The 22603-nt window shown below is 61.0% G+C and overlaps 1 protein-coding gene across 1 annotated transcript; it reads right to left on the bottom strand.

Moving 5' to 3' along the window:
• Positions 1-635: 635 nt before the first annotated feature.
• PI4K2A (phosphatidylinositol 4-kinase type 2 alpha) lies at positions 636-21697 on the bottom strand. Its single transcript, XM_048858898.2, has 9 exons — positions 21266-21697; positions 9985-10185; positions 9592-9723; positions 8909-9062; positions 7955-8016; positions 3447-3546; positions 2973-3106; positions 2483-2542; positions 636-2279 (listed from the first exon to the last, which is right to left on the bottom strand). The coding sequence occupies exons 1-9, from the start codon at positions 21695-21697 to the stop codon at positions 2118-2120; spliced, it is 1437 nt and encodes a 478-aa protein (XP_048714855.2). The 3' UTR covers positions 636-2117.
• Between the last annotated feature and the right edge of the window lie 906 nt (positions 21698-22603).

The following is a 22603-nucleotide window of genomic DNA, read 5'->3' as shown; positions in this document are numbered from 1 at the left end:
GGAAGTAGAGGACACTGCTCAGGCCCTTCCCTGACCCCTTCCCGCCAGATCCCACCCCCCTCCAGCCCACTAATGCAGGGGGAGGGGTCACTTTACACAGGCCCTGACAGACAGTGCTCTAGCTTCAGGCAGAAAGCAGCATGCCCACAGCTGCCAGCCCCCAGGGGGCACCCCTAGATGCCCAGCTCTGCAGGGCATTCCTCACAGCTGACAGCAGCTTTGCCCTGTGCCCATGGCAGGCAGGTCAGCTACAGCAGCACAGGTGCTGGAAGCATTGGGGCCTCAGGGAGATGGGCCTGTTCTACTGACCGCAGCCAGCTCAGCAGGGCACAGCCCCCAGCTGCTGCCCCTTGCTCCAGCCTGGCTGCAGCAGCTCCCCCTACTCCTGCAGCTGGGTTCAGGCCCAGGAGAGTAGCTCCCTGGGGCACTAGAGCAAGGACAGCACCCCCAGCCCAGACTTATCAGTGACAGGTCGGGGGTAGGCCACAGGCCCTGCCTGATAAGTGCCACATCACAGCCCCCAGGGGCAGACAGGAGCAAGTGGCACCCACAGGCAGAGGGGCACTCACCCCCCAGCTGCAGCAGGTGTCACCTCTCCCAACCCCCAGAGCCCCACAGGGAAAGGCAGGTCTGACTCAGCTGGTGCATGGGTTTAAATACATTACATACATTTCAACAGTGCATGAGAACGATACATTACAGGTCAGGTTGCAGCAGCAGCAGCTGCCAGAAAGATGGAATCTTGCCTCTGGCTTGCTAGCAGTGGCCACAGCCCACAAAGCCCCTGGCCAGCTCCAGCGCACAGGGGCCCAGGTCCTGCAGCCCAGGCCTGCCCCAGAGCCTGACTCCCCCCACCCACTTCCGTTCATGGAGGGGAATGTGCCCAACCCCCCTGCCCCAATGGGGCAGCACAGCCTGAGCCCCGGTGCTTTGCTAGGCCACCCCAGGGGACTTGGGGCAGGACCAGGAGGAGGAGCTTGGCCCAGGCCCAGCCTGGGAACCAGCTGTATGATGCCCAGAACTGCCCCTGGGCAGTGCCCATGAGGCAAGCCGCCTGGCCGCAGGACCAGCAACAGGGTGGGGAAGAGGGAGCCCTACAGATGCATGGAGCCAGAACCCTTCCAGCAGCCATAGCTCACCTAGCAGGCACCAGCCCCCCCATGCCAGGCTGGACTCCCCCCTGGCTGGGAAGGGCTGGCATGGCTCCTTTGAGAAGTGAAGCCAGGCTGCCCCAACATGCAGCCAGGGCCTGCGGAGCAGAGGGCGAGTGCCCCTGGACAGAGGGCCTGCCCAGCAGCCTGAGGGCAGGAGCAGAGGGGAACATGGGCCCCTCATATAGGAGAGAGGGTGGAATAATGGCAGGCCAGCTAAACCAGGATAGATCACCCTGTGCCCAGTGGGGAAGGGGGACAAGCAGCTCCCATGCCAGGGCCCTCAGCTTTCCTATGAAGTGGGGCCAGGTCCCAGCATGCATCACTCCTGTGCCAAGGTGCTCAGCGCTCCCTGGGATCCACAGTCTCCAGCCCCTGCTCTCCCCTCTGCAGGAAGGGCAACTACAAACACTCAATAGCGCAGCTGTTTGGGGCACCCCCAGGCCTGCTGCCCCCTGCCAGCTCAGCCCTGGGCACGTGCTGGGTCTCCTGTGCCAGCCCCTCAACTCATGCACATGCCTCCTCTCCAGGGACACCAGCTCCAAACAGCCACTGGGGAGGGGGGGCAGCCCAGCAGGGCCACTTCCAGCTGACACTGGCTGCCTTTATTCCCCTGCAGTCAGCGAGCAGCCTGGGTTCCTGAGGGGTGGGCGGATCCCAGCCCCAGCAGGGAGCAGATGGGCTGAGAACCACATGCAGGAGGCAGGCCCCGGCTCCACTCACTCAGCAGCTGCATTGAGGACTCCTGCTGAGCAGGCAGTTTGCAGCTGGAGCTGGGCTCTGCCAGGCTGTGTCCAAGCCCCGCAGCACGGGGAATCCATGGCTCTGCCCGGGCAGAGTTCAGCTGGAAGTTCCCCCAGATGCACCTGCCCTCTCCTGGAGCGTAGAGTCCTGACTGCAGGTCCGCAGCAGCAGACAGGAGCAGGCCAGCACTGCTCCAGCCAGCCCAGGGGGCCCAGCAGCCAGCTACCACCAGGAGAAGAAGGGCTTGCGGCTCTGGAAGCTCTGTGTGTAGGATTCGCTGGCGCTGCGCTGGTGGGAGCGTGCCGTCTCCACGATCACCGGTGGCATCTGCACCAGGTGTAGGGGGCTCTTCCCGTCCTTCAGGGCCTGTGTCAGGTTCAGGATCTAGGCAACAGAGCAGAAGGGATGCTGAGTCCAGGACTCCTGCCCTAGGCACCGCAGACCAGGGAACTGCTGGGGCCACTGTCCCCCGAGGGGCACTAGGCCAGTGTCCCACACTGCAGCGCCCAGCATGCCCCTGCCATGCCTGCCCACAGGGCAAGAGGGAGCCGTTGCCCGCCCCACCAAGAGGGGCCTTCCCAGCATACCTGGCCCCTCAGGACAGCAATCTGCTTGTGGAACTGCCCCCGGTCAAAGCCAGGGTCCTTCTGCAAGAGAAACGGCAGTGAGGGACAGGCAGCGAGACACCCCTCACCCCCCAAGGCAGTGAGACCCCAGGCCCTGGCAACAACACCCCTGCCTCCCTCACCCAGGCAGCGAGACACCCCCGCCAAGGCAGCGACACTCCCCACCCCCCGGCAGTGACACGCCCGTCTCCCTCACCAAGGCAGTGAGACCCTGGACACAGACCCCTGCTGCGAGACCCGCAGGCCCTAGGCAGCAACGCCCCTGCCCTGACAGCAGCTGCTGCCTGGGATTTCTGCTCCCCCAAGAAGGTGCTAGCAGGATGCAGCAAAACCCACCCCACGCAGGCTGAGCCCCCCACCCCCTGGCTCTGAAAGGGTCTCATTGCACCACCCAGGCCAGCCCCTCCCATCTACATGACAGACCTCCCTCCCTCCCAGGCCCCCACCTGACCTTGAAGAGTTCGTACAAATCCTCCTCCAGGTCTTTGACGAAGTTGGGGTCGGAAACCTTTGGGAGGATCAGGTCTTTGATCTCCTGTGAGAAGGGGACTTTGGCCTGGGGCAGCCATGCCCAGTAGAAGGGGTCTGGGGGGGGAAGAGCCGGAGCCGAGGTCAGAGCCATGTGCTCAGCCCTGGCCTGCGAAGGATGGCATGGGGGTCACAGCCTGGTGCCCTGGGGACAGCTCCACCCGTTGGGGGGCTGGCATGAGCCCTCTTGCCATGGCTCCCACCCCTTGAACCATCTCCCAGCCCCCAGGGGGAACTGAGGCCACCCTGCTGCTTCTGGGAGCATGGTGCCCGGCCGGCTCCAGGGAGCTGGTGCGGGGCTGCAGGCCTAGCCCTGGGGATTGCCAGCATAAGACAAGTTGTCAAAGCACCAGGCTGGCCCCAGGTTCGCGAGCAGGAGCGCAGCAGAGGGACCTACATGCTCTCCAGGAGTCGGGGTGCTTCAGGGGGAAAGCCAAGCCGTTGTCTATGGCAGCCAGTTTGATGATGGGCTCCTTCACCACCACCCACTCAGAGTCCTACAGGGGAAACAAATCGATCAGGAGTCACCAGGGGCAGGGAAGCCAGAGCCCAGCACTCACCCCTGGCACCACCATGCAGCCTGGTCCCTGCCCCGGGCACTTCCTCTGTTCTGAACCACCTGCTGCCTGGCTCCTCCGCTCTCATCCCAGACTCCCCTCACTGCCAACATACTGCCCTGGGCACAGGAGCCGGTGCACTGCACTGAGGGGTCAGGGCTGGCACTGAACTCAAATCACATGGGGACCGGCTCCTTACACACCTGTCTCTAACATGTAGGAAAAAGCCACATAATTGGGGGGGACTGTGATTTGAGTGACATGCGCCGGAGGTCTCCTGCTGACAGCTTTAAGACATCCTTGGAATTTCTAACCATTATTAATGACAGTTTCCAAACTCAAAGTGCTGCAGCCAACTTGTGGGAATTCTCTAGCAGACGTTGTCCTACAGATAAGGAGGAGCTGACCACATAACTAGAAGTTAATGGGACCTTAGGTACAAGTGATCGTGACTGATCACACTTATAACATGGAAGCAGAAAGAAGCCCAGGCCAGTGGTATAAATACTTGGGGCTTTAACAAGGCCAGTTTCACAAAGCTTAAAAACAATGATGAGCCAAATCAGCTGGGAGGGAGAGTTTAATGAGACCAATGTGAATGATCATTGGGGATCATTTAAGAACACTTCACTGGATGGCCCAAAAGCCACAATTGAGGAAGAGGGTTCCGCTGATTAAACAAAACTGAACTGGTTTAGGGGGAAGTGACAGCAGCTATAACAAATAACGAGATAGTACACACAAATGGGAGACGGGGGAGTTGATAGTAATGAGTATAAATCAGAAGTTAGGAATCTTCCCAGGACGGAGTCCCCCAGCCTGTAAGTGTGACCTGCAGTCTTTGTCCCTAGGTGTGTACATTGACATTTAGCCGCGTGAAAATGCACATTGTTTACTCGTGCTCGTTTGCCAAGCGATGCAGATCACACTGTATCTGTGACCTGTCCTCTTTGCTATTTACCACCCCCCCAGATTTTGGGTCATCTGCAAACTTTATCAGGGATGATTTTATGTTTTCTTCCTGGTCATTGATAAAACTTACATTGTGTAGGGCCAAGAACTGATCCCTGCAGGACCTCACTGGAAACAGATCTACTCAATGATAATTCCCCAGTTACAGTGACATTTTGAGACCTATCAGTTACCCAGCGTTTAGTCCATTTCATGTGTGCCAGGTTAATTTTATATTATTTTGAATTAAAAAAAAAAAAAAGGTCATGCAGTCCCAAGTCAAATGCCTTATAGAAGTCTAAGTATGTTTCATAAGCACTATTACCTTAAGAACATAAGAATGGCCAGACTGGGTCAGACCAAAAGTCCATCCAGCCCAGTATCCTGTCTCCTGACAGTGGCCAATGCCAGGTGCCCCAGAGGGAGTGAAGCTAACAGGTAATGATCTAGTGATCTCTCTCCTGCCATCCATCTCCACCCTCTGACAAACAGAAGCTAGGGACACCATTCCTTACCCATCCTGGCTAATAGCCATTAATGGACTTAACCTCCATGAATTTATCCAGTTCTCTTTTAAACCCTATTATAGTCCTAGCCTTCACAACCTCCTCAGGCAAGGAGTTCCACAGGTTGACTGTGCGCTGAGCGAAGAACAACTTCCTTTGATTTGTTTTAAACCTGCTGCCCATTAATTTCATTGGGTGGCCCCTAGTTCTTATATTATGGGAACAAGTAAATAACTTTTCCTAATTCACTTTCTCCACACCACTCATGAGTTTATACACCTTTATCATATCCCCCCTTAGTCTCCTCTTTTCCAAGCTGAAAAGTCCTAGCCTCTTTCATCTCTCCTCATATGGGACCCTAATCATTTTAGTTGCCCTTTTCTGAACCTTTTCTAATGCCAGCATATCTTTTTTGAGATGAGGGGACCACACCTGTACGCAGTATTCATGATGTGGGCGTATCATGGATTTATTTAAGGGCAATAAGATATTCTCCATCTTATTCTCTATCCCTTTTTTAATGATTCCCTAACATCCTGTTTGCTTTTTTGACTGCCGCTGCACACTGCGTGGACATCTTCAGAGAACTATCCACGATGACTCCAAGATCTTTCTCCTGATTAGTTGTAGCTAAATTAGCCCCCCATCATATTGTATGTATAATTGGGATTATTTTTTCCCCATGTGCATTACTTTACATTTATCCACATTAAATTTCATTTGCCATTTTGTTGCCCAATCCCTTAGTTTTGTGAGATCTTTTTGAAGTTCTTCACAGTCTGCTTTGGTCTTAATTATTTTGAGCAGTTTAGTATCATCTGCAAACTTTGCCACCTCGCTGTTTACACCTTTCTCCAGAACATTTATCAATAAGTTGAATAGGATTGGTCCTAGGACTGACCCTTGGGGAACACCACTAGTTACCCCCTCCTTTCTGAAAATTTACCATTTATTCCTACCCTTTGTTCCCTGTCTTTTAACCAGTTCTCAATCCATGAAAGGATCTTCCCTCTTATCCCATGACAACTTAATTTACGTAAGAGCCTTTGGTGAGGGACCTTGTCAAAGGCTTTCTGGAAATCTAAGTACACTATGTCCACTTTATCAACTTAACTTATAATCTCCATCAAAGAATATATCCAATTTGACAGGATCTAATTTCCATAAATCTGAACTCATTTGCTTTAATTACATTATGCTCCTTTAGTTCTTTAGTAACTGAGTCCTGCATTAGCAACTCCATTATCTTGCCCAGGATAGCTGTCAGGCCTATAATTACCCAGGTCATCTTGTTTACCCTTTTTAAAAATTGGCATAACAGTAGCTTTCTTCCAGTCTTCTGGAACTTTCCCAGTGCTCCATAACCTATTGAAAATCAATATTAATGGTCCAGCGAGTTCCTCAGGCAGCTCTTTTTAAACTCTTGAATGCAAGTTACCTGGACTTGCTGATTTAAAAATGTCTAACTTTACTAATGTCTAACACTCTCCAGAGGTACAAGGTGAATTGAAATAGTATTGTCTCCATACAATGAGATATAATTTTTTTTTGCCCCCAGAATATTAATGTTTACTGAACATTTCTGCCTTTTCTGCATTATCACTAATAATTCTACCACCATTTCCATCTGTCAATGGACCAATACCATTGTCAGGCTCCTCCTTATTGTCCCTCACTCTGCTGGCCATGGATTTCTCTGCGTCTCCCTGGACTTCCCTTATCACATTTTCTACAATTCCCAACTTCTGATGAATATTTATTTCTACCAAATTTCCCCTTTCTTCCATTCATTCTATTTTTTTTTTTTTTTTATTTTTACATTTTTTAAACATACCAGGGTGACGCTGTGGCTAAAAGAACAAATGCGATCCTGGGATGCATAAACAGGGGACTTGAGAAGGAGCAGAGAGGTGATTTTACCTCTGGATTTGGCACTGGTGTCCAGTTCTGGTGCACACAAAGTCAAGAAGGATGTGGGTAAATTGGAGAGGGGTCAGAGAAGAGTCACGGGAATGATTAAAGGATTAGAAAACCTGCCTGATAGTGACAGACTCAAGGAGCTCGATCTATTTAGCTTAACAAGGAGAAGGCTAAGGGGTGACTCGATCTGTCTGTCAGCACCTACAAGGGGGACAGATATTTAACCACAAGCTCTGCAGTCCAGCCAAAGAAGGTCTCACTCAATCCAGTGGCTGGACGTTGAAGCTACACAGATAGAGGCTGGAAATGAGGTGTACATTAACCACTGGAACGACTTCCCAGGCTCGGGGTGGATTCTCCATCACCAGCCATTGTTAAATCCAGATGGGATGTTTTTGAAGCTCTGCCCTAGGAATTATTGCAGGGCAGGTCTCTGCCCTGTGTTATACAGGAGGTCAGAGGAGATGCCCACAATGGGCCCTTCTAGCTCCCAACGCCCCTCCTGCTTAGAGAGTGCCAAGAATTGGCCAATACCACCTGCAGCTGGCTGGGGCTCAGACCACACAGCCTTTGGGGCTTCACAGAGGGGCTGGGAGACTGAATGAGCCACAGCTCGACTGCCACATCGCACTACTGTTGTGGGGACGGCGAGTCTACCTAGCAACACCATCACAAGCACATCTCCAGCCTGCCACATGGTACCTAAACAGAGCCCAGCTCCCCATCTGCATCCCTATGCCAACACCTGCACAGAACGGGCCCTGGCTCCTCCTCCGACAAGAGCCTCGGTCCATGTAAATCACACTGCCATCAGCCAGAAGGGGAGGCTTGCGAGAACCATCCATGGGGCTGGACAACTCCCCACCACTGGAGAGAAGACCCAGAACCTCAGCACATTCAGAACTCGCCTCTGCTGCCTGACAGTCCAGTGACTTTCCCCACACTCCCTGCCCAGCCCCCTCCCCACTCACCCGCACACTTGTGCTGTCCAGCGGGCAGTCATACTTGATCAGCCAGTTGTCATTGCCTCGATCTGCAGGGAGCAGAACCAGTGGACGTCACTACAGGACCTGCCCTGTTTGGGGAGGAGCAGCACCAAAGCTCCCTGCTCGGGCATGCGAGGCACGGAGTGGGGGTTCACAGTCTCCAGCAGCACCAGGGCAACCCTGGGCCACGTAACCCTCTGGGTGCGCGCGGCACACGGGAGGGGACACAGACTCCTCCAGGGATTTTGGAGGGAGGGGACGGGGGAGGGGGAAGATAGAACTACACACATGAGGGCCCCAGGGGGAGCTCAGTGGCTGGCAAAGGGAACTCTACCCTGGGAAACGGCTCCAGGCCCCAAGCCAGCCAGGGCTGCCCCCAAATACGTCACCCCCAGAGACCGAACAGTTTGGGAGCATTCACAGGCACAGCCCAGGAGCGGCATCTTCCCCTCCAGCCCTGCCTTGGCAGCTGGACCAAGCTCAGGCCCCAAGGCCAGGAGACCCACCCCACTCCCAGACCGAGCAGGGCCAGACTCTGCCTGGCACGGTGCTGAGGAGGGGAGCGTTCCCCCAAGCCAGTCACGAACCCCCCTGCCCAGGCCAGTGCCAAGCAGGGATAGAACTGCAGCTCCAGCTCCTTGGCATTCCAGCTGCAGACAGGGGTTTAACCGCAGGGCCCCGGCCAGGCCAGCCTGAGCTATGACCTTCTGCCTCCCCTGGCTACACCATTCGTGTCAGGGAAGTGGTGCTGTTAGCTGCTGTGATCCACCCCAGTCACAGCTGCCCTGTGGCAGGGGGTGCAGCGACTCCACACCCTCCCCCCGTCCTGGGGCAGCAATATGCTGACTCCCCACTCATTGCTCTCCCCCTCCCCAGCTCCCTCCAGGCAGCAAGGCCCAATGCCGGGGCTCCTGGGCATGGGTGCGGCACCAGCCCCACCTGTGTTCCTGATGATGTAGTCCAGGACCACCAGCCTCTCGAACTGCAGCAGCAGCTGCCGGTTGGTGTTCTCGGGGAGCGGCTCCGCCTCGAAGCGCCGCAGCCAGTAATCCGCGTCCTTGTAGCCTTCCACGAAGAGCTGGAAGGAGCCCACCTGCAGCAGAGAGGCCAGGTGTGACGGAGCAGGGAGGACTGACCTGGGGATGTGGCAGGGGAGTTTTACTGGGACTGTCTGCATTGGGGATGGGATAGCAGGGGGTGGCTTCACTAGCGGGACAGTACCTGAGCCTGTCACCTGAGCCAGAAGGAGGGTTGGGGCGAGGTGACACCTTTTGCCTGGGAAGCTGGACAAAGGCTGGAGGAAGAGCCGGAGGCTGGGTGAGTCGGCAGGAAGGGGTTTTGAGTTGGGAGTGGACTGGGGAAATGGAGGGAACCCCAAGGCTGGGGTCTACGCTCCCTGCCCCCCAGAAGGACCTGTCTGAGAGGTCCTAGTTGTACCAACAAGCTCTGTTTGGGACTGTGCTCCTGTCCTCCAATAAGCCTTCCATTTTACTGGCTGGCTGAGAGTCACAGGGAATCACAGGAAGTGGGGGTGTAGGGCCCTGACTCCCGCACACTGCGTGACACCAGGTGAGGGGGCTGCGGACACAGGGCAGCCCCAGGGGGTCTCTGACAGCCCCTACCTTTGGCGGCAGGCCGATGCGGTTGAATCGTTGCCCAACTTTTGGCACCTTCTCCAGGGCCAGCTTTTTCCCTCTGGACTTCACCCGGTCAATGGCACTGTAGTTGAAAGTCTCACTGGCCAGATACACCACCTGGGGGGGGGACAGCGGTCAGCGCGGAGCACAGGCAGAGCTGCTGGACCCTAGGTGGGACGTGGCCTTCCCGCAGCGTGGGCTGGGGCTCTGCCTGTTCCTGGGCCAGCAGCCTACGCCCAGGAGCGCAGGACCCGCGAGAGCCAAGGGCTGGGTGGGGGGGGCGGCAGGGCAGGAACCGCGGGGGCACCAGCAGAGCTGCGGGGGCGTGGAAAAGCAGCCCACACAATGACAGGCTCTGCCCTCCCCCCCACCATTCACCTTTGTGCGGGGAACAATGTTGAGCTCCAGTTTCTGGTCCACCAGGCTGGCGCCGGCCTCGGACAGGTAGCCCTGGTTGAGGACCAGGCAGTCTCTCCCGAAGCAGCAAGGGCAGCAGAGCTGCTGCAGCCATTTGGTCCACTTGGGATTCAGCTGCCCGTAGGGCTCCTCGTTCTTGGGCTTGAAGACCCCGATGATTTTCTGGAGACAGAGGGAGGCAGCTGGGTCTCTGCAGGGGAGGGATGTGGGACAGCAGGGACGAACCTCCCACCAGTCGGACCTCTGAGCCCCCACCGGCTCCTGACAAACCCCAATAGGGAGAGAAGGGAGGACTCTGCAGCAGCAGGGAACAGACTGCATGCCTCTCAGCAGGGATTTCCTACCTGGCTCCTCCCTGCGCGCACACAACCCCCCATCCCCCCGGGGGCCCCTGGCTCGGGCTGGGCTTGGCCACCAGGGAGTTTGAGCCTCTTCCCAGCTGACCCACAGCTCAGCCGGTGGGCCAGGCCCCTCACAGCCTGGGCAGCAGCTCAGGGAGGTGAGGGCTGCCCAGCCCCCCCACCGGGACCAGCGGTAGGGCCTGCCAGAACCCGCCTGCTGCTCGGTAAGGAGCTGGAATGTTTGGGGTGTGGCTGGAAACCCCCGGGGGGGGCCCACCCTGTAGCACCAGGAATCCCCACTCCAAAGGGGGCTTCCAAAGTGCCATGAGTTGACTGGTTCCCTCCCCGCCCCCGCCTGCTCCTGCAGGCCAGCACCCTGGGCCGCCCTGGGGGCCGCCGGGCCGTGGAGAGCAGCAAGAGCAATGGCAGCACCACCCAGGTCCCCTCACCCTCTGCCCCAGGCCACTCCTGTCACCCCGGGCCCCAGAAGCCCAGGGAGGGTCAGCCTGTCCCCAGAGCCAAGGGACCAGTGGGCACAGGACAGGACATGGCTCCACCCGGGACTCGTTCACCACCCAGAGGCCTTGGTGCTGCTCTGCCAGTGACGCCAGCACACTGGCCCCAGAGGCTGTAGGCCTGGAGCCAGAGACCCCCTGAGAGCAGAGGGGCCAGACCTGCCACAAAGCCCTGCTCACCCCACAGCAGGCACCAGGCAGTAGGGAAGACGCTCGCAGGCAGGGGCTGGACCCACGCCCAGGGATGAGGCAGTGGATACAAGAAGGTCCCCATGGCACTGTAGCAGGAGCCTTGCCCAGGCCCCACCACTACGGAGATGCAAGGGCTCTGGGGGAGCGGACAGGACACACACTCGTGGGCTGGGGGACCCATCTCCACCTTGACCTATTGCAAGTGAACTGCTCCAGGCCAGCTAGAGCATCCCGGGCTCCAACCCCCCTGGCACATGGGCATTGCAAGCCTGCTGCTGGGATGGGGGTTCTGCATTGGATGAGACAGGACATCTCACCATCCCCATGACAAACCCCGGTCCATGGAGGGTACGCACGAAGATCACTCCCCACATGTGCACCACTGGGGTCCAGCCACAGGACCCAAAAGGGCTCGAAGCCGGGCAGCAGGACTCAGCCAGCCCTGGTCAGGGGCAGCCCCGTTCTCCAGCCAGAGCCTGGGAGCGGTGCTAGAGGCATGACCTGGATCCAGACACGTGTCCCCCAGCCCCCGGCAGGGGACCCTGAGAAGAAGCAGCTGCCTCCTGACTTCAGGGACACCAGCCCATGAGTCACTGAGCCCTTGGCTCAGCACCTAAGGTGAGAGGAGCCACGTGGGTCTGCATCCGAGGGAACCGGCTGACCGGCGAGTCCCCGTCCCCAGCAGATGCCCACACCACACCCAGTGCAGCCGAGTGACACATGCTGGCCTGGCAGCTGAGCCCCTAGAGATGTGACGATGTGACTCAGCAGGGAGGGGGGAGTGTTGACCTGGGAATGTGCCCTGGCGATGGGAGACCTGAGAGCCTGTCACCTGAGCCAGGAGGGGGAGGGGGAGGTAACACCTCTGCCCAGGAATGTGAACAGAGGCTGCAGCAGGGAACCTGCGGGGTGAGTTTAGTTGGCAGTTTGGAGGCTGGGGGGAGGAACACAGGGAACCCCAGGGCTGGGGTCTAAGCTCCCTGCTCTTCCCACTGTCCACACACGGCAAACACCACATTCCCCCTGGCATAATATGGCTTCATCATATTCACATGGTACACCCGGCGGTGGTGCGCCCGGTTCGACAGCTCCACCACATAGTTTACCTCATTGAGCTGCTTGACGACCTTGAAAGGGCCCTCCCAGGCGGCCTGTAGTTTGTTCTTTCTCACTGGGATGAGAACCATCACCGGATCCCCGGTGGCGTAGGCACGGGCCCTTGCCATGCGGTCATACCAGACCTTCTGCTTCTTCTGGGCTCTGGCCAGATTCTCCCTGGCCAGGCCCATGAGTTCAGCAAGTCTCTCTCGGAAGATCAGGACATACTCCACCACTGACTCTCCATCGGGAGTGGCCTTCCCCTCCCACTCGTCTCTCATCAGGTCCAGGGGGCCCCTCACCCTCCTTCCATATAACAGTTCGAAAGGCGAAAATCAGGTAGACTCCTGGGGCACCTCCCTGTACGCGAACAGCAGGTGAGGTAAGTACTTGTCCCAATCCTGCGGGTGCTGGTTCATAAAGGTTTTCAGCATCATCTTTAGCGTCCCATTAAACCTCTCCACCAGCCCGTTGGACTGGGGGTGATAAGCTGAGGCCCAGTCGTGCCGGACCCCACATTTCTCCCACAAGCACCGGAGCAGGGCCGACATGAAGTTGGAGCCTTGGTCTGTCAAGACTTCCTTGGGGAACCCCACTCGGCTGAAAATGGTCAGGAGCGCATCGGCCACGGTGTCTGCTTCAATGGAAGCTAAGGGCACTGCCTCGGGGTAGCGGGTGGCAAAATCTACCACCACCAGAATGTATTTCTTCCCCGACCGGGTCGTCCTGCTGAGAGGCCCCACGATGTCCATGGCCACCTTCTGGAAAGGCTCCTCTATGATGGGCAAAGGTCTCAAAGCCGCTTTCCCCTTGTCCCGGGCCTTCCCCACCCTCTGACAGGGGTCACAGGATCGGCAATACTGCCGGACCGTGGTAAAGACCCCGGGCCAGTAAAAGTTCTGTAGCAACCTCTGCCGGGTGCGCCGGATTCCCTGGTGCCCTGCGAGGGGGATGTCATGGGCCAGGTACAGGAGCTTGCGGCGATACTTCTGGGGGACCAGCAGCTGCCTCCTGACCCCACAGGACTCTACTTCCCTTGTGGGAGCCCATTCTCGGTATAGGAACCCCTTCTCCCACAGGAACCTCTCCTGGCAGCCTCTCCTCATGGTCCGTACCACCCTGAGGTCGGCCAGGTCCCTGAGCTTCCGCAAGGAGGGATCTTTCCTCAACTCGGCCTGGAACTCAGCGGCTGGGGAAGGGATGGGGACCGGTTCCCCCTCAGTGGCCAGGTCTGAGGCCTCAGCCTCTCTGAGCCGTGCCCCTCGGCCCTCCCTTCCCACCAGGGTAGGGTCCTGCGCCTCCGGTGCGGTACCCTCCCCGAGGTCAGGGAGCAGTGGCCCTCGCCGGCTCTGGCTACGGGTCACAACCAGGGCGGTCTGGGGCTTGCTTGGCCAGTCCTCTAGGTCTCCCCCCATCAAAACTTCAGTGGGCAAATGGTGGTGTACCCCCACATCCTTGTGGCCCTCCTTGGCCCCCCATTTCAGGTGTACCCTTGCCACGGGCACCTTAAATGGGGTCCCACCCACCCCTGTCAGGGTCAGGTAGGTGTTGGGCACCACCCGATCTGGGGCCACCACCTCGGGCCGGGCCAGCGTCACCTCCGCACCCGTATCCCAGTATCCATTGACCTTCCTCCCATCCACCTCCAGGGGAACAAGGCACTCTCTCCGGAGGGACAGCCCCGCGCCCACCCTGTAAACTGAGCGCCCTGAGTCCAGAGCCTCCAGCCCTCTGGTGGAGCTGGCCTGGGGTACTCTTCCCTCCGGGGCAGGTGGTAAACTGGCAGCCCCCCTTGCCTGAGTCGTCTGCCCCTCGTCCAGCTGGGTCCCTACCCAGTTAACCCTGGGTAGGTTGGGTCTGCTCAGTTTGTCCCTGAGCCCAGGGCACTGGGACCGTACGTGGCCTCTCTGGCCACAGTGATAGCAGCTCAGGTCACGTTGGTCCCCTCGAGCGGGTCGGAGGGGCCCGACGCCAGGCGTTCCCCTTGGGAGGGGGTTCTCCCTATTTCCCCGCTGGGAGGCCCCCTGGTGACTCTCTCTCTGCATCGGGGGGGGCCTGTCCTTTTGGGACTCCTCCCGGCTACCCCCTGACCGACTGTTCACAAACTCGTCGGCCAGCTGCCCTGCGTGCTGGGGGTTCTCGAGCTTTTTGTCCACCAACCACAGCCTCAGGTCGGAAGGGCACTGTTCATACAGCTGCTCCAGTACAATTAGGTCAAGCAGGTCCTCTTTAGCTCGGGCCCCCGCTGTCCACTTGCGGGCATACCCCTGCATCCGGTTGGCCAGTTGTAGGTAGGTGACCTCAGGCGTTTTACGCTGACTCCGGAACCTTCTCCGGTACATCTCGGGGGTCAGCCCAAACTCACGGAGCAGGGCCTGTTTGAACAGTTCATAGTCCCCTGCCTCCGGCCCTGTCATCTGGCTGTACACCTCCACGGCTTTGGGGTCCAGTAAGGGGGTGAGAAACTGGAGCCTGTCTGCAGGGTCAACCCTGTGCAGCTCACAGGCATTCTCAAAGGCCGTCAGGAAGCTATCTATGTCCTCCCCCTCCTTACGCTGGGCCAGGAAGCACTTATCAAAGCTCCTTGCAGTCTTGGGTCCCCCCTCACTCACCACAGCCGGGGCCCCACTGCTCTTCAGCCTGGCCAGCTCCAGTTCGTGCTGTCTTTGTTTCTCCTTCTCCTGGCGCTCCCTCTCCTTCTCCTGACGCTCCCTCTCCTTCTCCTGACGCTCCCTCTCCTTCTCCTGACGCTCATGTTGACGTTGTTTCTCCTTCTCCTCCTGCTCATGTTGACGTTGTTTCTCATGATCCTCCAGCTCCCTCATTTTCATCTCCCTCTCCCATTCCAGCCGCCTCCGCTCCAGGGATGGGGAGCTCCGCCGGGAGGATCCCCTGCTGGGTGCTGGGGTCAGGGTGCCCTCGGTATTCGCTGGGCTTCCCCCAACCCCTCCCCCAGACATAGGTAGGAAGGGTCTCGGGATGTCCTCGGCAGCAGTCTGACCCCTCCCAGCCCGGTCAGGCCCCAGGGCCCACGCTGCGTCTGCCGGGCGGCTCCCCTCAGGGATAGGGATCGGGTCATCCAAGCGATCCCTCTCCTCCAACTGGGCAATCAGTTGTTCCTTGGTGGACCTCCCGATGCGCAGCCCCCTCTGCCTGCACAGCTCCACCAGGTCACTCTTAAGGCGTTTAGCGTACATCTCCCTGCTGGCCACTCGCAGGCCGGGCAGCTTCCCACGGTTTCCAGGAAAAGCCCTTAGTGTGCCAGTCCTTCTTGAGGTCACCACCTCTTTGCCAGGGTCGAGCTGCAGACTCCTCCGCCCCTGGGACTGCTCGCTGCAATCCCCCGGGGGACCCTGTTACTGCAAAAGTCTTTCTCTCTGGTCACACATTCCGAGGGGTTAACCGCCCCCCGAAACCGTCTCTGAATCTTCAGCACGCCTGGTCCCCGTCAATTCCCCTTCGTTTTACTGTTCCCCAGTCACTTACTGCAGGAAGCGCCGTTCACGGGGTGCAGTAGATCCCACCGCTGCCACCAGTTGTCACGGAGTGTGGGGGAGTCCAGGCCCTGCACCCCTCTTCCTGGGATCCACTGAGACTCTCAGCCAGCCAGTAAAACAGAAGGTTTATTGGACAACAGGAACACAGTCCACAACAGAGCTTGTGGGTACAACCAGGACCCCTCAATCACGTCCTTCTGGGGGAGCAGGGAGCTTAGACCCCAGCCCTGGGGTTCCCTGTGTTCCTCCCCCCAGCCTCCAAACTGCCAACTAAACTCACCCCGCAGGTTCCCTGCTGCAGCCTCTGTTCACATTCCTGGGCAGAGGTGTTACCTCCCCCTCCCCCTCCTGGCTCAGGTGACAGGCTCTCAGGTCTCCCATCCCCAGGGCACATTCCCAGGTCAACACTCCCCCCTCCCTGCTGAGTCACATCGTCACACCACGTGGGTCTGCATCCGAGGGAACCGGCTGACCGGCGAGTCCCCGTCCCCAGCAGATGCCCACACCACACCCAGTGCAGCCGAGTGACACATGCTGGCCTGGCAGCTGAGCCCCTGGGCACCTGCCGAGGGGCAGGGTGAGGCAGGGACCAGGCGGAACAGTTTCTGCAGCAGAGCCCAGAGCTGGAGCCATCTGCAAAGGCCCCTCTAGTCCAGGGCACCGAGGCCACGGGCCAGGGCACAGCCCCACGGAGAGCTGGCCCAGCCCCATGCTGCCCAGGCTGGAGTGATGTGAATGTGGCCCAGCCCATACCAGTCAGACTGGCAGAGGACAGCCAGGCCTGGAGAGCAACTCACATGGGCACATGATCCTCGTCACCAGGCTGGGGCCTGCTCCAACCTGCCAAAGCCTGGAGCACCCTTCCCTGGCACAGGCCCACTGCCATGTGGAGACAGGCTTGGCTCCTGCCTGCCACCCACTGACTGGCTCGGCCATGGCAGGTGTAAACTATGGGGCCCCATCCCAGCAGCCCCTGGAACCCAGTGCAGGGCAGAGCCCCACGCACTGGGAATGCAGCCCCAACAGCGCCAGGGCAGAGGAGGACCCAGAGCACTACAGCAGACAGAGAGGGGATGGAGTCAGAGCATCAGGAAAGGGAGGGACCCTCAGGGGCAGTGTCTGGGATCGACGCACCCCACGGGAAGGGACGGCTGCCCGGTTTGAGCTGGGGAGCTCGGGGCGAGGAGCCAGGGCTGGGTATCGAGGGCAGCAGGCATCGGGATCCCAGCAGTGTGTGGCAGGGGGCACTGGCAGCGACAGAGGGAGCTCAGGGACCAGGGCTCAGCACCCCCAGTGCCTGCCCTCCCTGCAGGGAGCAAGCGGGGCCTGGCACTAGCTGCTCGGGCGAGATTCAAGGGCTCTCAGTTCGAGGCAGCTCCAGCTGGGGAGAGAGGGGCTCCCCTTACCACGCCAGCCAGCGACTCCTGCCCCAGTGTGCCCAGTCAGGGGCTGAGCCCCTGAGCCAGGCACCCATGAGCTGCATGGTCAGCACCCCCCAGCTGTCAGATGTACCCCCTCAGCCCCAGGGGCTCTCTCCAGGCCCCACAGCTGTGCACAGGACCACTGGCCAGGGGAGGGGTTCAGGGGCTCACCACAAGCAGCCAGGCATGGGGCGGAGGGACAGCCAGCTGGGAGCAGCCTCCCCCAGTTCTGGCCCCATGTGATTCAGCAGGGCACGACCACCCCGCCCTCCTCGGGACCAGGCCAGAGCCAAGCAGTCTCAGCAGTTCAGTCACAGGTCCCCTTTCAGTGGGTGGCATTTCTCGGGCTGGGACCACAAGCAGGAAGTGGTGCACAGCCGCGATGGCTCGCTCCCCCAGCCAGCGCGGGGCCCCTGCCCTTCACCCCACACGGCATGCCCACAGCCTCCCCGCTGCCTGTCCTGCCACTGCAGAGAGGCTATCCCCAGAGAGAGCGGAGAAGAGGCTCCGTGGCAGGGCAAAGTCCTTGGCAGTGCAGCGTGCCGGGGGAAGAGCCCTGCTCTGAGGGAGGGGAAGAGAGACTGGAGTGGGCACCAAGGGGTCTGTTCGCCGCACACATGGTGCTCAGTGCTGCACGCACAGAGCAGCCGGCCCCAATGGCAGGGGCACACGACTGGCAGGGAGGCCCAGGGATCTGAACGAGGTGCCCAGGAGGAGAGACAGGCGACAGAGGAAGGGCAGCAACACAGCACGAGACAGAGAGCCCCACACAGAACACTGCAGCTCCTTTTCTTTTTGCGAATACAGACTAACACGGCTGTTCCTCTGAAATCTGATTCCCTTAACAGTGGCACTTCAGACCCTGCACCTGGGGGCAAGCCCCTCACCCCACTGTCCACAGCCTCATGCCACCACAAGCCCCGAGAACGGAGCCCTTGGGAACCGGTGGTAGCACAGGCTGGGGGCCCAGGACCCTGGAGCGCTGTGTGGCCTGCCCAGATTCTGGCGCAAGTTCCCAGAGATCCCCATCACTGGGAGGGGATGGCCAGGCAGACAGAGCGTCAGGTGTAAAAGTCGGACTCCCTGGCACCACAGGGTCGAATCCCATCAGGTCCAGTTCAGCCCTTCATGCTCTGAAGTGCCAGAGGACACCCAGGCTGGGCAGAGCAGGGGGGCACTTTCCCTCTGTAGTAAGGTTTTCCCTGGTATCCTCAAACTTCCCATCCATTCATCCATCACACAGGACAGTGGGCTGTGGCCCTCCACCCCAGAGGTGGCCGCATTTCAGTGCTACTCTGGTCAGTTTTGCTCCTGGCTCTGTCACTGATTCACTGCGTGACCCTGTAAGAGTCCCTTCCCTTCTATGCCTGCAGAACGGCATAACACCGATCTACCTGCTTCATTCCTTGTTTGTCGAGTGCTTTGGAATCCCAGGAAAAGCAGAGAGGACTGGAGGACAGGGTTGGGAGAAGGCATTGGGCCAATGGGGGCTAGAAAAGCAGCCACACACATCGAGCCCCACAGTGCCAGGCCCTCAGCTGCACACATTCCTTACGGTGCTTGACAAGTGCTCTTTGCTGCCCAGCGGTGATAGCTACTCAGGGGCTCTGGGCCTCTGCCATCTCCTGGCTGGAGGACCCTCCCTGCCCTTCTGCACTGCGTCCCACCTGAAAGCCCCCCAGACACACAGGGTTATGGGCAGCTCCTGCGAGGAGGTGGGCAGGCACCCAAGCCAGGAATAACCCCCTATCTACTGAACCCCAGTGCCACACCCTCAGACAATGCTTCCACCCACACACACTCTCTGCATTGCTGGGAACGGCGCAGAGCCAGGGTGAAAAGGAAGTTGCTCATTGGTTCTATTGCCTCACCTCTGGCTGGGGCAGAGCCGCCTACGCCCCAGGACCCAGCCAGTGGAAGACCTGGTAGCCAGAATCCCAGCTGGCCCCCGACAGGGGCAGGGAAGTTGGTGTTATGAAAACCCCTGCCAAGCCAAGCCTTGCTCCAGGAGCAGCAATAGACAAGGGAGCCCCAGGAACCAGCAGCGAGACTAATCCGGTTAGCAGCCAGAGTCACAAGGCAGCCACCCGGCCCCGCGTACAGCCCTGATCAGCGCCCTGGAGAATGCTGCAGCGCAGCCAACCGGACCCACCGGGAGTGGAGATATGGTGAGGACTTCACGCTGGCTTGGTCCATCCCCCTCCTGCAGGGAACATGTCTTGCTCTGCTCCCACAGCACCATACCACGGAGTCTGCGCCAGCGACCCCACAGGGTCGGGGCACAGAGAGAGGGGCTCTGTGACAGCCATGGGCTCAGGAAGGGTTCAGTGGGGAGGGTTAGTTAGGAGGCAGGCCCAAGCCTATAGGGGTGTGAGGGAACGAGGCAATGAGACAGGAGCACAGACAGACCTGGGCTGAGAGCATCTATCTCCCTTACGGCGCCCCTCCCGGAGATTGTAGCGCCGGGTCCCAGGCTGGGACAACGGCCACGGCAAGGCGTGTAACCCCAGCACGCAGAGTCAGACTCCGTGGCAGAGTCCTGACAACTGGCATGTCCTCTGGGCCTGTCTGCGTGGGACGGCTGCACTGTTCATTCAAACCCAGCTTCTGATCTCTGTAACTGAACCAGTGCAAACCTGCGTGGACACTTGGGTTTAGCTGAAACCTGCTCCCCAGTCAAAACCAGAAGAGGCCCCCAGACCGATCAGCAGCACCCAGAGCTGGCACCCCTGTCAGTCGAAAGCCTTCGATTAAACTGATGCAGCTGCCCAGGGCGACACAGACTTTCCTAGGCCCTGGCCACCACTCCAGCCCAGAAAGCCCCGTCCTAAGCCCACGCTATTCAGTCACTGAACGCTGCAGGAGATGGGACGAGGCTGAGCACTCTGGGCAGCCAAGCCCTGCAGCAGGGAGACCTACACAGTCTCACACACTCAAAAGGGGTCTTGGCCTGCCACCGCCGGGCCTGGGGGTCTAATCAGAGCCGTCCAGCCACTGGCCCAGTTCACTCAGAGGCAGCCGGGTCCATTAGCAACAAGCAGGCCCATCTCCAGGCAGTCCCAGCAAGTGGGGGAGGCGGAGGTTTGACACAGACAAGGACAGGATCCTCCAGCGTGTACAGCACCGGGAGCCCAATCCATGCTTCACTCTGCAGTCAACAACAAGTGGCGCAGGACATAAACCCAGGCCGGGGGTCAGCCTCCCCAGGGGGTGTGCAGCGGGGACACAACCCGGCAGCCTGGGCCGGTACCTGACCCACACCCTGCGGCGGGCCAGGCTCTTGCATCGCACCCCGGACACACTCCGCAGTCCCCGGGGAAGCGCGGTCAGGGCACAGCCCCCCGACAGGTCACTTCGCTTCCCGACACCCCGTCCTCGCCCAGAGAAACGGAGCCGGGCCCCCACCCCGGGGCGAGGGAGGGAAAGTCCCTACAGGGCACAGGGGCTGCTGAGCAGCCAGGCCCCCCCAGGCGCAGCGAGGGGAGGGCGCCGGCGGGCCGGGGAAGCCGGAGAGGCCCAAGCTCCGCTGCGCGGCTGCCAGGAAGGGCCCCGGGAGCGCGGCGGGACAGGGGCGCGGGGGCCAGGCCGGCGGGAGGAAGCGGGGGTGCGAGGCCAGGCCGAGAGGGGCCGGCAGGGCGCCGGGGGGGGGGGAAGAGGAGGGGGGCCAGGCCGGGAGAGCGCGGCGGGGAGGGGGGCAGGGGAGCCAGGCCGGGAGGGGGGCGCGGCGCGGGATGAGGGGGAGGGCAGGGCGCCGGGGGGGGGGCGCGGCGCGGCGGCGGAGAGAGGAGGGGGGCAGACCGGGAGGGCGCGGGGGGGGAGAGAGGAGGGGGGGCAGGCCGGGAGGGCGCGGGGGGGGAGAGAGGAGGGGGGGCAGGCCGGGAGGGCGCGGGGGGGGAGAGAGGAGGGGGGGCAGGCCGGGAGGGCGCGGGGGGGGAGAGAGGAGGGGGGGCAGGCCGGGAGGGCGCGGGGGGGGAGAGAGGAGGGGGGGCAGGCCGGGAGGGCGCGGGGGGGGACGGGGGAGGCGCCAGGCCTGAAGGGGGGAGCGGGGCGGGCGGGGGGCAGAGCGGGGGGCGGCAAGCCGGGACCAGGCCGGCGGGGGGATCAGGGCGCGGGGGGGAGGGGGGCGGGGGGGCGCCAGGCCGGCGGGGGGGCGGGGGCGGGTCCCCCCCGGCTCTCACCCCCTGCGGGTCCTTGACGAAGTAGCTGCCGCTGGAGCCCTGGTAGATGCGCTCCGGGAAGACGCCGCGCTCGCTGGCCGCCTCCGCCAGCCGCACCACCTCGGCGAAGGCGGGGTCCTCGGGGAAGTCGTTCCGCTCGCGCTGGGCCTGCGCCGCCGCCGCCTGGGCCGCCGCCTGCGCCGCCCCGGGGCCCCGGCCGCCCGCCGCGCCCCGCTCCAGCAGCGGCTGCCGCTCGCGGTCGCGGGCGCGCGGGGAGCCGGGCGGGGAGGGCGCGGCGGCGGCGGCGGCGGCGGCGGCGGCGCCGGGGGGGGGCCCGGGCGGCGGCGGGGGGGGCAGCAGCGCGCGCACCGCGCCGCCCGGCCCCGCGGGCAGCCCGTAGGCGGCGGCGGCCGGGGCCCGCTGCGGGGACACCAGCGGGCTGCTCTCGTCCATGGCCGGCCGGCTGTGGCGGGGCGCCGCGCGTCACCTGACCCGCCCGCCGCGGCCAATCGCCGGCCGCCCCGCCGCGCCCCGCCCCGCCCCGCCCCGCGGGCCGCGCCCCCACCCCTCGCGCGCCGGGCCCCGCCTCCTGCCCTGGCCACGCCCCCGGACCCAGTCCCGGTGCCCTCCGCGCCGGCGCCTCCACCGCCTGGCTGTGCTGGCCACGCCCCTTCCCCGAACCCCGCCCGCTGCCTGCTCTGGCCACGCCCCCGGAAGCAGTCCCGGTGCTCTCCGCGCCGGCGCCGGCGCCGACTCCTCCCCCTCGCTGTGCTGGCCACGCCCCTTCCCTGAACCCCGCCCGCTGCCTACTCTGGACACACCCCTCCAACCAGTCACAGTGCTAACCACGCCTACTCCACCTCTTCAGTGCGCCGGTCACGCCCCTTCCCTAAACTCCTCCCACTGACCACAATTCCCACGTCCCTTTCTAGCCCCCCAGGCACCAACATCCTCTCCCTAAACCTCTCGAAGGTGCCGCAAGCACTCCGGTTCTTTCGGCTAAGCCTGCGCTTCCCCCAAATCCGCGCTTCACTGCCCTGACCAGTCTCCTCCTTAAACTCTGGCCACTTACTTCGCTGGCCACGCCCCTTCCCTAAGCTCCTCCTACTCATTGCATCCAAGCTCGATTTAGAATCATTGACTGCAAGGAGCCTCGCCGAAGGCGCCCTGCGGGCGGGTTGAATAGCTGGAGAGAGGCGAGGACTATCTGTCCATGGGCAGGGACTCCGGTTCCCCTGAGTCAATGTCACTGCCTCCCTCCACTCCTGGGACTTCTCCTTCTGTCCTACTGCACCTCTTAATGTGTTTTCAAACAGGAAGCACCAGGCCACCCTCAAGCAGATGCTCCCCAGTTGTGAC

This window comes from Caretta caretta, chromosome 7 (genome assembly GCF_965140235.1).
Source record: "Caretta caretta isolate rCarCar2 chromosome 7, rCarCar1.hap1, whole genome shotgun sequence".
NCBI lineage: Eukaryota > Metazoa > Chordata > Testudines > Cheloniidae > Caretta > Caretta caretta.
Note: the sequence above shows the minus strand (reverse complement) of the source record. Positions and strands in the feature narration are given on the sequence as shown.

Coding starts and splice junctions, on each gene's coding strand:
- PI4K2A (XM_048858898.2), bottom strand. CDS start 21,697: ATGGACGAGAGCAGCCCGCTGGTGTCCCCGCAGCGGGCCCCGGCCGCC. Junction 9,724..9,984: donor ACATTGTTCCCCGCACAAAG/GTGAATGGTGGG, acceptor TCCCCCCCCCAG/GTGGTGTATCTGGCCAGTGA. Junction 9,063..9,591: donor GCATCGGCCTGCCGCCAAAG/GTAGGGGCTGTC, acceptor TCTCTGCTGCAG/GTGGGCTCCTTCCAGCTCTT.